The 13,596-nt window shown below is 45.7% G+C and overlaps 1 protein-coding gene and 1 pseudogene across 2 annotated transcripts; one reads left to right on the top strand and one right to left on the bottom strand.

Moving 5' to 3' along the window:
- Positions 1-789: 789 nt before the first annotated feature.
- Positions 790-1,594, top strand: LOC123117152 (non-specific lipid transfer protein GPI-anchored 5-like; annotated as a pseudogene).
- LOC123117151 (probable glutathione S-transferase GSTF1) lies at positions 1,311-2,830 on the bottom strand. 2 transcript variants are annotated; one of them, XM_044537976.1, is made up of 4 exons: positions 2,580-2,830; positions 2,428-2,476; positions 1,842-2,339; positions 1,311-1,444 (listed from the first exon to the last, which is right to left on the bottom strand). In XM_044537976.1, exons 1-3 carry the CDS (start codon positions 2,727-2,729, stop codon positions 1,882-1,884), a joined length of 657 nt encoding a protein of 218 aa, XP_044393911.1. In that variant the 5' UTR covers positions 2,730-2,830; the 3' UTR covers positions 1,311-1,444; positions 1,842-1,881. The 2 variants fall into 2 exon arrangements, with proteins under 2 accessions (XP_044393911.1, XP_044393910.1); XM_044537975.1 differs by lacking the exon at positions 1,311-1,444 and having other exon boundaries at positions 1,722-2,339.
- Between the last annotated feature and the right edge of the window lie 10,766 nt (positions 2,831-13,596).

Here is a 13,596-nt window from a genome sequence, read left to right as displayed (position 1 = left end):
AAATTTCCCCCCTCAAGTTTACGAGAAGATGACCTTCCTATATCTTTTGGCGGAATTGTAACCGCCTAAAACTTCCACACATGGCCCGCCGGAACGCCGCCGCCCCATGGGAACCTCGCTCGAACGCCGCCGCGCAGCCACCGGACATGTCAGAACACCACGGCCGTGCCGCCGATCGCACCACCACCCGTCGCTCATGCCGCCGGCCCCGCCAATGTGCCAGTGGCCGTCATTTGTGTCACTGACTAGCGGGCGCTAGGTCATTTAGCTAGTTATGTTTAATGAAGATGAAAATATTTAGACGAAGAAGTTTACACGAACTGACAAAAATTGCGTCCAGACAATTTCTTCTAAAAGTAACGGGAAGCTGAAAAATTGGTTTTACGGGAAGATTTTTAGGGGAACTCCTGGAGTTGCTCTAAGTCCTTTACATTAGCACATAAGTGAATAGCACCTCGCAAGTTCAAGGATCCTCCTCCTCAAAGTATGAAGTAGGTAAGCAAGTCAACTCAATGAGAAAGAAAAAGCAAGCAAGTTCTTTTGCGGTTGATCCAACAAGCAAGTTACTTACGGTCAAAAAAAAAAAACAAGCAAGTGACTTGATCCAAAACGGGAAACCCTTGGTACAACCAACAAAGCTACACCGTCCAACACGGCATTGACGATGACACCTGGTTATAGCAGCCACATATCCAATATTTTTCTGGACTATCAGTATACGACAACTCGAGGAATTCCGAGAAAGAAACCATTTTCTTGACAAGATTAGGATGTAGAGACATGCAGCTCACCAACATCCCCAGCTAATTCCACCTTCCCCAACAAACACCACTCCTATAAATTCACGCTAACCCGAATTTCAAAAGCACAAACAGCTAGCCGGCCTGATCAGCGCAAGCAAGCAGCATCGATCCCAAGAAAAAGCCTCTTGCTTGCACTATCAAATATCAATCCAAGGGGAAGAGAAATCCATCAATTGCGGCGAGAGCCATGTCCGGCAGCAGCATCCTCCTGGCCGCGGCGGTGGCAGCGGCCCTGCTGGTGGCGTCGGCGTCGGCGCAGTCCGGGTGCACGGCGGTGCTCGTCGGGCTGTACCCGTGCATGAACTACATCGGCGGCAACGACATGGCGCCGACTAAGTCCTGCTGCTCGCAGCTTGGCTCCGTGGTGCAGTCCCAGCCGCAGTGCCTCTGCAGCGCGCTCGGCGGCGACTCGTCATCGCTGGGCCGCCACGCCGACCACGCCCGAGGTGCAGACACCGGCAGGGTCTGGATCCAAGACGACCCCGTCGGCGTACCTGCAGGAGAACGGCGGCTCGTCACTCCATGGCCCGGCTGGGCTGGTGCTCGCCCTCGCGGCTGCTGCGGTCTACGCCGTGTGGTGAGCGAGCATCTCGGCCGCTGGACTGAAGCGGCAGCTGGCTGGCGACTCGGAAATTCGTTTCCTGTCAGTGTGACACGATTAGATTTTCATATTGGTTTAGCGTTGAGCATTGGCGAGGAGGACTGGTCAGTGTTGTGTTCCACATCTGTACTATAGCATTATTTGGTTTCTTGCTGCAGTCGAAATAAAGAGGTACTGGTTGTTTTTGTAATTTTGTGTTGTTCTGTTTGATGTGTGCCTTTTCAAAGAAAACAAGGCATAAAACAGAGTAGTGATACTCAGAAAACAGAGCACGCTAATAAACAGAGTAGTAGTACTAAATTGATAAGAAAGTCTGGTGAGATGTAAAGACAATACATACATTCTTGAATATACATACAGCCAAAGTCATATTGCATACGTGCCCCTTTTTATTTCTCACCACAAACTACATACATTCTGGAAGAAAACATATATACCTTTACTCAGAATTTTTTCGTGGTGTTCCTGGTAGTATAACTAATTGAAGTCCTTGGCCATGAGCGCGATGACCTTCTTGACGGCGGGCCTAGCGAACAGCTCCTCCAGCCACGCCCTAACACGAGGGTATGCGTCGAACACCGCCGCGTACGGCATCCCCATGAAGTAGTGCGTCTCGGGGAAATGGCTGAGGTCCACGAGGCTCAGGAAATCCCCGGCGAGGTACCTGTGCTTGGTCAGCTGGGCCTCGTACACCTCCAGCACCTTCCTCAGCTTCTCGACGCTCTCGCCGATGATCTTCTCGTCCGGCGTCCCGCCCAGCGCCGGCACGACGCGGTGCTGGTAGAACACCGAGTGCATGATGGGGTCGAAGCTGAGCGCCTCCACGTCCATCCAGACGTCGACGAGGGCCGATTCCTTGGGATCGCCTTCCCTCAGCAGGTTGACCTCGTCGGTCCTGTGCTTCCGGAGCACGTAGCGTGAGATCGCGCGGGACTCTGAGGAGACGAAGATGCATATATAATTCGGTGCTCTCAGAAAGAGAATAAGTAGTATTTGAAGATCAATAAGAGTTTGGAAACTGACGGAAGCGCGTGAGATCCCCGTCCTGGAACGCCGGGACCTGGCCGAACGGCTGGTCGGAGAAAAGCAGAGTTATGAATCAGCATCCAGATCCGGTGGTAGTACTATGATCCGAAACTTACTACTCTGCTAGAAGGGTTGGTGTGTGTTCTTACGTTTCTGGCGAGGTGATCGGGGCCCTTGTGCTCCTTGGATTGGAAGTCGACGTCGACGATCTCGTACTCGGCGCTGACCTCCTCCAGGCACACCAGCACCCGCGCCACGTTCGTGAACGCCGCCGACCCAAACACCTTCACCGGCGCCATGCTCTTGTTCTGCTCTACTGTTGGATGACGATGCTCCCCTCCCCTGGTTTATGCGGAATTCTCACGGCCCCGCTCCTTGATTTATACGGCATGCCAGAGAGAGAGGGAGGAGAAAGAAGGAAAAGTCCAAGACGTCGTACACCATGAAACTTAGTGCTTTGACAAGTTGAAGTGAGGTGACACGTGTAGTGTGGACAGCTAGTCGTCGTCTGAATTGTCTACCAGCACTGGCCCTGATTAATAAGCAGCTTCTACGAAGGACATGCCTCGCTCGGCAGGGATGTGTGGATGAGTGCGTCACGACCCGACGACGAAAAATAAAAAGGACGCGCGCACATAGCTGCATTTCCCGGGGATACCCAGTGCGAACCAACCTTTCCGCCGGAGAGGGAATGAGCGAAACCATTTTGTCGGCAATAATCAAAAAATGGGCCAAAAGAGGCCCGGGATTGAGCATCATAAAAGTAAGCATTAAATTTCTTTTGCCATGATGGATGGTAAATTTGCCATGGTGAACAACACTAGTAGTTTCAGAAAAACACAAAAACCTACGGGGACATGTCGCACACGAAATGCCATGATATATAACAAGAAATTGCAACATGGCGATATAAAAAAATGTCGTACAACAAATATATACATCTGATGGTCATGATTGCAGGAAAAATAAATTTCCAAATTTGGCATTTATGTAAGTACAAATTTCCTATGCTCCACTGGAAATTTAATAAATAAACATACGAAACCTGCGCAAATTTTGTTTTTCGCTGGTCACTTTTCCTACAAGTATGGCAAACATAGAAATATTTTAATTTGGCTGTGTAAATGTGCTGGAAAAAGCATTGCAAATTTGTAAAAAAATGTTTGTGCTAATCACGTGAAAAATGTAGATTTTTTTGTTTTCTGAAAGCATGGCATATATAGAAAATTTGTAGTGGCATGGAAAATTTATGGATTTTTGTTATCTAAAAAACATGTTAAATACTGGAAAATATTTCACATAGAAATCTTTTTATTCTGTCATAAAGAATAGAAAAAAATAGAAATTGTGTAATGATAGTGGAAAATATTTCATGACACAATGAGGGAAGATAAAATGGTGAATCCTTTTTTTTTCTCGCAAATGATAAAATGGTGAATCCTAATGCTCACTGCAAAAAAGTAGGGCTCGTGCGCCATGGCCAGGCCCATTCTGGTTTTTCGCTGCCATTTTGTTTCAGTTTATAGGTGGTTTTCGTTGGGGTTCCCATTACTTTTTCTTTCTGGTTTCACTGCTCTTTTTATTTTATTTTCTTTCCTATTTTCTTTCGGTAATTTCTGACCTAGCTTTCTTGTGATTTTTGTGTTTTTCTCTCTTTTATTTTTCCGTTTCCCCATTTTACGTTTTTATTTTACTCTTCCTTTTAACTTTTATTTTAAAAACTCATGATCATTTTAAAATTATACATATTTTTTATAGTTTCTTCATTTTTATTTTAACAGGATATTTTTTATCTTGAGAATATTTTAAAAATTCGTCAAGATTTTTGAAGATGTGAACTTATAATGCACATATTGTTTATTAGGAATTTGAGATTGTTTTTCAAAATTTTAAATTTTATCCTTTTTGTATTTGTTTTAAAAAAATCAAAATCATTTTATAAATTTTACAACATTTTTCAAAATTCCCGAAGATTTATAGAATTTTCCAATATTATAACTTTAAATCAAGAAAAGTTTAGTAACAAATATTTTTGAAGGCGTCCGAAGAACCAGAAAATGAAGGAAATAAAAACGCTCAAGGGGAGTAATCCAGACAACACCAAAGTGGTCTAGCCCACGATTGAGATGCTCCCCTCTCTCGATTTTAGTTATGAAATTGTTAAAAGACGACCACGTAATACAAACCCAACTCGAGCAATGATACGTCTCCAACGTATCTATATTTTTTGATTGTTCCATGCTATTATATTATCTGTTTTTGATGTTTTATATGCATTAATATGCTATTTTATATGATTTTTGGGACTAACCTATTAACCTAGAGCCCAGTGTCAGTTTATGTTTTTTCCTTGTTTTAGAGTTTCGCATAAAAGGAATACCAAACGGAGTCCAAACGGAATGAAACTTTCACGATGATTTTTCTTGGACCAGAAGACATCTAGAGGGCTTGGAGTGCATGTCAGAAAAGCCACGAGGCGGCCACAAGGTCAGGAGGTGTGCCCAGCGGGGTAGGGCGCGCCCCACCCTTGTGGGCCCCTCGTGACTCCACCTAGGGGTGGGCATATTAACCGAGGACCGAACTACCGAACCAAAAAACCGGGACCGAAGCCGAAAAGACCGAAACCGAATGTTTTAGTGTATAGTTCGGTCAGCATGTTTTAAAAACCGAAATTAATTTGGGTAATTCGGTATCATGCATCAGTTACCCGAATGGACCGATGAAACCGAATAGACATGCACGTGCACTCCAATATACGTAATGGGCCAACCCACAGCCCAATATCTCTTCCGTAAGCTTCCTTCTCCAGTAGCCTAGTAGACGACCGACCTGTGCCTCGAGCTCTCGACTCTTCTGTCTCCACTCCCGATCCCTCCCCCCACCCAACGCCTAACCCTAGCCGCCATGCACAGCATCTACTCCCCTCCACCCTTGCAGGCAACGACCAACGGTGGTGGTGAACTGTGGCAGATGCATCCCTCTTACCTCCTATCTCCCGCTTTCTCTTTGATTGTCTTGCGTTTGCATCTTATTGCTGATTTGCTCACCTAAAGTTCTTGCTACTACGATCTGATTTTGTACTCACAGGATCTTGTCTTGTGTGTGTACACAATGTTTCTTTGCAGATCAATTTCTGAAGTATCATTTCATTTCATGCCTTTCCCTAATCTGTCGGTCACTTAAGTCAACCGAGGACCGAACCGAAATCTCGGTCCACCGAATCTTCGGTTAGGAGTTTTCTCAATGACCGATCGGTCATCCTTTTCTCAAAACCGAATTTCTTCAAAAGCCGAATAACCGAATCGAACGGTTCGGTTAAACCGAATGCCCAGCCCTAACTCCACCGACCTATTCGCCTATATATTCTCATATACCCCAAAACCTATCGGGGGAGCCACGAAACCACTTTTCGCCCACCGCAACCTTCTGTACCCTTGAGATCCCATCTAGGGGCCTTTTCCGACGTCCTGCCGGAGGGGGATTCGATCACGGAGGGCTTCTACATCAACACCATTGCCTCTCCGATGAAGCGTGGGTAGTTTACCACAGACCTACGAGTCCATAGCTAGTAGCTAGATGACTTCTCTCTCTTTTATTCTCAATACAAAGTTCTCCTCGATGTTCTTGGAGATCTATTTGATGTAATACTCTTTTGCGGTGTATTTGCTGAGACCCGATGAATTGTGGATTTATGATCAGCTTATCTATGAATATTATTTGAATCTTCTCTGAATTCTTATATGCATGATTTGATATCTTTGCAAGTCTCTTCGAACTATCGATTTGGTTTGGCCAACTAATTTGGTTTTTCTTGCAATGGGAGAAGTGCTTAGATTTGGGTTCAATTTTGCGGTGTCCTTTCCCAGTGATAGTAGGGGCAACAAGGCACGTATTGTATTGTTGCCATCGAGGATAACAAGATGGGGTTTTCATCATATTGCTTGAGTTTATCCCGCTACATCATGTCATCTTACTTAATGCGTTACTCTATTCTTCATGAACTTAATACTCTAGATGCAGGTAGGAGTCGGTCGATGTGTGGAGTAATGGTAGTAGATGCAGAATTGTTTTGGTCTACTTGCCACGGGCGTGATGCCTATATTCATGATCATTGCCTTAGATATCGTCATAAGTTTGCGCTTTTCTATCAATTGCTCGGCAGTAATTTGTTCACCCACCGTAATATTTTCTATCTTGAGAGAAGAATCTAGTGAAACCTATGCCCCCCGGGTCTACTTTCCATCATATAATCTTCTACTTTCCATCATATAATCTTCTACTTTCCATCATATAAGTTTCTGATCTACAATTTTAGTTTCCTATTTACTTTCTTTGCACTCTTTTAGTTTCCGTTCCATAAAGCAAAAATACCAAAAATATTACTTTACCGTTTATCCATCTATATCAGCTCTCACTTTGCAAATAACCGTGAAGGGATTGACAACCCCTTTGTCACGTTGTGTGCAAGTTGGTGTTTGTTTGTGCAAGTATTCGGTGACTTGCGTGTTGTCTCCTACTGGATTGATACCATGGTTCTCAAAAGCCGAGGGAAATACTTACTCTACTTTGCTACATCACCCTTTCCTCTTCATGGGAAAACCAACGCAAGCTCAAGAGGTAGCAGGAAGAATTTTTGGCGCCGTTGCCGGGGAGATCTACGCCAAGCTAAGACATACCAAGTACAAATCATAAACTCTCATCTCTCGCATTACATTATTTGCCATTCGCCTCTCGTTTTCCTCTCTCCCACTTCTAAAACAATTTTCGAAAAGATTTGCCTTTTCTTCGCCCTTCTTCCGTTCATCTTCTTCGCTTGCTCGCTTGCTCGTTTGTTAGTTGCCACCATGTCTGAAATTAGGGAGGTTATCGCTGAAAAAGATAGTAGTAATGATGAGGGGAACTTTGATGCTTTTGCCAATATTAATCCTCACAAATAATCTACTATTCTACACACTAAAAAGCTTCACATAGGTAGTCGCAATATTACTGGAAAAGGGGTTATTCAAGATTTCTTTACTTGTGCCGGTGCGCTTCCCACTTTAGGTGGATCCATTCTCCATAAAACTAGTAGACTTGCGGATGCTATATCTTTGCTTATAGTTGAACTTGAAAGACAATTTGTTCATATGCATCCTTCCATACAAAGGATCTTTTTAGAGTTTTTAAATATTGAGCATTTTTTTGTTAAGTGTGCCGCCACTATATTTCTAGCTCATGAGTTTAGATTTATTATGAAAGAAGCTAGTGAAATTTTTGCGCGTTATAAGGTAGATGGTGGTGGTCCTCCCATAGAGGGAATTCTTTTTAATCAAGAGGACATAATGCGTTTGCGCTCTCTAGATCATGTTGCTTATAGTGAAAATTTAAGAAAGAGAGTCCTTACCGATATTTTAGTTGATAAGATTTCTGAGCTTAATGATAATTTTACTATACAAAACAATAGATTGGGTTTCCCTCTTGGACACAAGCTCACGACTTTTTGCCAAAAGAATGCTTATAATGATGAGTTGGTCATACAATATGAAGGGCCAAAGGAGGAATATATTCCTCCCAAGATTGATCTTGGGGATTCTTCTCCTATTAAATTTAGCCCTTTTGATTACTTTTGCTTACCACAAAGAAAACTCGCTGCTGAAAGAAGGGAGTATGAGATGAATTTTCGAGATTTGCCTTATCATTATTAGGATTATACTTAGATCTATTCATGTTTTATGCTTAGCTAAGGGCGTTAAACAATAGCGCTTGTTGGGAGGCAACCCAATTTTATTTTATTTTTTGCTTTTTAGGTTCTATTTTGCAATAAATATTTCATCTAGCCTTTGGTTAGATGTGGTTTTGTGTTTAATTTAGTGTTTGTGCCAAGTAAGACCTTTAGGATAGCTTACGGTGATAGTTGTTCTGATCCTGCTGGGAAACAGAAACTTCTGCGCCCAGGAAAATACTTTTCATAATTCACATAAGTGTGATTTTGATCTGATTCTTTTTGCACCGGATTGGTACACGAATTCCCAGGTTTTCCTAATATTTCAGAATTTTTGGAGTTGCAGAAGTATTCGAGAGTTACAGATTGCTACAGACCGTTCCGTTTTTGACAGATTCTGTTTTTCGTGTGTTGTTTGCTTATTTTGATGAATCTATGGCTAGTATCGGGGGGGGGGGGGGGGGTCTGAACCATGGAAAAGTTGGAATACAATAGATATTACACCAATATAAATAAAGAATGAGTTCACAACAGTACCAAAGGTGGTGATTTATTTTCTTATACTAACGGAGCTTACAAGATTTTCTGTTGCGTTTTGTGTTGTGAAGTTTTCAAGTTTAGGTAAGGATTTGATGGACTATGGAATAAAGAGTGGCAAGAGACTAAGATTGGGGATGCCCAAGGCACCCCAAGGTAATATTCAAGGACAACCAAAAGCCTAAGCTTGGGGATGCCCCGGAAGGCATCCCCTCTTTCGTCTTCGTCTATCGGTAACTTTATTTCAGGCTATATTTTTATTCACCACATGATATGTGTTTTGCTTGGAGTGTCTTGTATGATTTGAGTCTTTGCTTTTTTAGTTTTCCACAATCATCCTTGCTGTACACACCTTTTGACAGAGACACGCATGAATCGTGATTTATTAGAATACTCTATGTGCTTCACTTATATCTTTTGAGCTAGGCAAATTTGCTCTAGTGCTTCACTTATATCTTTTTAGAGCACGGCAGTGGTTTTATTTTATAGAAATTGATGAACTCTCGCACTTCACTTATATTATTTTGAGATTCCTTAAAACAGTATGGTAATTTGCTTAGTTATAAATTTAGTCCTAGTATGATAGGCATCCAAGAGGGATATAATAAAAACTTTCATACAAAGTGCATTGAATACTATGAGAAGTTTGATTCCTTATGATTGTTTTGAGATATGAAGATGGTGATATTAAAGGCATCCTTGTGGGTAGTTGTGAATTTGAGAAATACTTGTGTTAAAGTTTGTGATTCCCGCATCATGCACGTATGATGAACCGTTATGTGATGAAGTCGGAGCGTGAAATATTTATTGATTGTCTTCCTTATGAGTACACACCTGGCCTCTACATAACTAGGATGCGTACGACCAATACCAACACAAACAAATAAATACGCTGACAAATAGCAAAGTCATATGAGACCAAAGCTTTGCCCAAGCGAGACAAAAAAAACCTAAATCGACCAATGCGGCGATCGACAAACTACAACAATGACTTTATCTGTACTAATCATTTGTTGACGCCACAAGGACAATGAGAGAATCTTCAACAATAATGCCTTCAGGAAGGGAACAATGCTCAAGCGTCGCCGTTACCAGATCCAACCAGTAAAGGCCAGATTCTAGGTTTTCAGCCTGAAGAACAAGTCCGAGCATATCTGAGCAATGCCTTCAACAAGGTCACGATGCAAAAACATCGCCATTGCCAAGTAAAACCAACTCGGTTCATACCTTGGGTTTTCACCCCGAAGTTGAAGACTGGGTACTCGAGAAGCACCATCAAATCAAAGCCAATCATCTGTTGTCGCCACTACTTTCCGCAATCCCAGCAGCTACATGCGCTGGGTGAGAAATTCCATTACCGCCGCTGCACAACCATTTCCTCTACGTCAAGCCATTGTTTATAGATTGTATCTCGCAGATCAGGAGAGAATTCGATGTCCACCATGACCTGCGGGCTCGAGGGCTGGATGATGCCGCCATGGTCAGATCACCAGATCCAACCCTCATGAGCAGCCAACGCGAGAGAGATCTGTCGATGCCGTCACTACAAAAAAAAGACACATCCGTGACATTTTGGGCCGAACAAAATTTTTTCTGTCATACTTATGACACTTCTATGACAATAATTGTGACAAAACCCGGTATCATCATAGATGTGGTGGGATCCTACTTTTATGACAAAAAATCATGACAGAAAATGGGCTTTTCGTCCTGGGCGGGCCGGAGACGCAGCTGCATGACATTCTTTGGGCCGTCCATGATGGAAAAAACCGTGGTAGAAGCGAGAGCGAGGAAAATTTTGGCGAGTTCCCGGTTACGGTGGGAGGTCGGGGGCTGAGCGATGCGCGTTTCTCTCGTACACGTACGCGCGTGTGTGCGAGGCGTTGGCTCTAACAGAACCCGAGCGAGGCGTTGGGCTCTAACTGAACCTGAGCGATTGCACTGCAGGCTACGCGTTACTGAACCCGAGAGATCGATCGATGGCTGTTAACTAAACCCGATCAAGCGATTCCTTCGCTACTGCTGCTAACTGAAGCCGATTGATGCTGCCTCTGGATGAACAGTGAGCGTTGCAGGGGGGTTTGGATGAACAGTGAGCGGTGGGGATGGATGAACAGGACCCCGTGGCGTTGCCTCTGGATTAACAGGACCCCGATTGATCGAGCCGGTAGGGGCTGGATGAACAGGACCCCGTGGAGGGCTGGATGAACAGGACGACCCCATGGAGGGCTGGATGAACAGTAAACGGTGGGGGGTGGATGAACAGTAGCCCGTGGAGGGGTGGTTGAATAGGAGCCCGTGGAGAGGGGTGGTTGAACAGTAGCCGGTGGAGTAGCGCGCGGTGGAGGCTGGATGAACAAGAGCCCGTGGAGGCTGGAGGAGGTTGACGGTGGATGAACAATAGCCCGTGAGGCTGGAGGAGGTCGACAGTGGAGATGAACAGTATCTCGTGGAGTCCCGTTTTGCGGTACGCCACACCCTTCCCAATGAACAGGACCCCCGTTTCGATCGTAGCGCTCCAACACAAGTCTGTTTTGCGGTACGCCACACCCCTCCCGATCAACAGGACCCCCGTTTCAACTGTAGGAGGTCCATTTCCTCCGTTTTACGGTACGACAGACCCCTCCCGATGAACATGATCCCATTTCGAATGTGGCCGGTCGAACACAAGGCCGTTTCCTCTGTTCTGCGGTACGCCATGCCTCGTTTCCATCGCCTGTTCCGTCCATGCCGGTTGGCTCCCACGCGTTCCATTGCCTCCCGATGAACATGGCGCATTCCGTTGCCTCCTCATGAACATGACGCATTCCTTTGCCTCACCATGAACACGACGACGACGCAGTTTCTCCGTTCCGACCCAGCCATGTACACGAGACCTGGCCGTACGTATGCGCGAGTAGGCGTTCGAGACCCTGGCCGTATGTATGTACATGGCTGTATTTTCTTTCTTGCACCCTGGCCGTTGTACGTACGTGTACATGCTACGTGTGCGCCTCTACTACAACACTTGCGCGCCTCTACTAAGACACGTGCGTGCCTCTACATCGACCAGTATGTAGATACACATTCGCGACCAGAATGACAACGCTACGTACGCTTCGACCAGGTGGGTCCCGACTGTCAGGCACTTCCTTGCGTGCGAAGATGTAGCTGGTGGGTCCCAGCAGTCAGGGGGCGAATCGTTTTTTTTGCCCGGACGCACTTCCTTGCGTGCGAAGATGTAGCTGGTGGGTCCCAGCAGTCAAGGGGAAACGTTTTTTTCGCGAAATACGGTGGCCCGTTTGGTGGGTTCCTGCTGTCAGGTGGAGGAATAATTATTTTGCGCGTAATAAGGAGGCACTTCCTTGCGGCCGCCGTGGACCCATCTGCCAGTCTCTCCATGTACAGTACTCTTCCGATGGAAGTCATTCCTTGACCACGTTGACCACGCCGCGCCGAGAGCACCAAGGCGGTGGATGATGCCGAGGCCTAGGAAGGGGATGACGCGGAGCCGGGGAAGACGCGACAGTGGAAGCCCGCGCGGAGAGGAGTATGAGGGTTCACTGGTTCGGCTGCGGTGTGAGGCTGCCGTCGCCGTAGAATAACAGGGGGTGTGAGTGAGTAGAGGGATGGCCTGGCCAGCGGTGGGAGTAGTAGGAGGCGGTGAGGCCTCCGCGACAACACAGCCTGCCACGGGAGGCAGGAGCACGCGGCACGACCGACGCCGGTTTGGGCAGCTGGAGCAAGAAGACCAGAGGTTGAAGAAGCACTACGGCCGTTGGATGGACATCTTACGGTCACTAGAGCTAGAATCGTTCATATTGACTAAGTTGACAAAGCCCTCCATCCTCGTCAACTTAGTTGGAACACAAGCCATCCTCCCACTATGGTGGGTCCCAGCTAGCAGGGGGTATTCATTTTTTTGTGCGTAATAAGGAGGCACTTCCTTGTGTGCGAAGATATAGCTGGTGGGTGCGACCTGTCAGTGGGGGGAACATTTTTTTGCGAAATACAGAGGCCCTTCCGATGGGTCCAGCTGCCAGGTGGAGGAATCATTATTTTGCACGTAATAAGGAGGCATTTCCTTGTGTGCGGCAGTGGACCCATCTGTCAGCCTCTCCAGGTACAGTCCATGTCCGATGGATGTCGTTCGTTGACCATGTTGACCAGGCCGCGCCGAGAGCACCATGGCGGTGGACGACGGCGAGGCCTAGGAAGGGAACGACACAGAGCCGGGGAAGGCTCGGCAATGGTTTCCCACGCAGTGGGGAGTACGAGGGTTTACTGGTCTGGCTGCCATCGCCGGAAAATAATCGGAGGTGTGGGTGAGTAGAGGAATCGCCTGGCCAGCAATGAAGTAGGGTGGGGCGGTGTGGCCTGTGCGGCAGCACAGCCGGCCACGGGAGGCGGGAGCAGGCAGTCCCATCGGAGCTGGTTTGGGCGGTTGGAACAAGAAGATCAGATATCAAAGAAGAAGCACGGCCGTTGGATTAACATCCAACGGTCACTGCTGTTAGAATCGTTTGTGGACTAAGTTGACAAAGCCAAAGTACACGTCAACCTATTAGACTCACAAGTCAGCCTCCAAATCTGTCCCAAACAGCATACAACCCAAAAATTCTAGCCAGATTCAAATTAATTTTAAATCTAAATATACCTTAATTTAAATTCAATGAAATTTTACCCGCACAAAAAATGAAATTTAAAATATCAAAATCCGAAAGAAAACAGTATTTTGGAACTAATTGCCCGTTTGCTGTATTTTTCATTTTACAGCCCATTTATTATTACTTATAGCCCATTTCTTATTACTTATAGCCCATTTTCTCGGCAAAATGCATCCCTCCTTGTCTTGAAAGATTTCTGACCCAGCAGGGCGTAGAAAAGCAAGTAGGCCTACGTTGGTTATTCTGCAAAATCAAAACAGCTGGCTAGCCATTTTCAGAAAG

Source organism: Triticum aestivum, chromosome 5B, assembly GCF_018294505.1.
Source record: "Triticum aestivum cultivar Chinese Spring chromosome 5B, IWGSC CS RefSeq v2.1, whole genome shotgun sequence".
Lineage (NCBI taxonomy): Eukaryota > Viridiplantae > Streptophyta > Magnoliopsida > Poales > Poaceae > Triticum > Triticum aestivum.
The sequence above is the reverse complement of the archived record's forward strand: the minus strand, read 5'-3'. Positions and strand labels throughout refer to the sequence as shown.

Excerpts from the sequence above, each read along its gene's own strand:
- LOC123117151 (XM_044537976.1), bottom strand. The coding sequence starts at position 2,729 with ATGGCGCCGGTGAAGGTGTTTGGGTCGGCGGCGTTCACGAACGTGGCG. Across the intron at positions 2,477-2,579 it reads CCGATCACCTCGCCAGAAAC|CCGTTCGGCCAGGTCCCGGC; the intron begins GTAAGAACACAC and ends TTCTCCGACCAG. Across the intron at positions 2,340-2,427 it reads CGGGGATCTCACGCGCTTCC|AGTCCCGCGCGATCTCACGC; the intron begins GTCAGTTTCCAA and ends TCGTCTCCTCAG.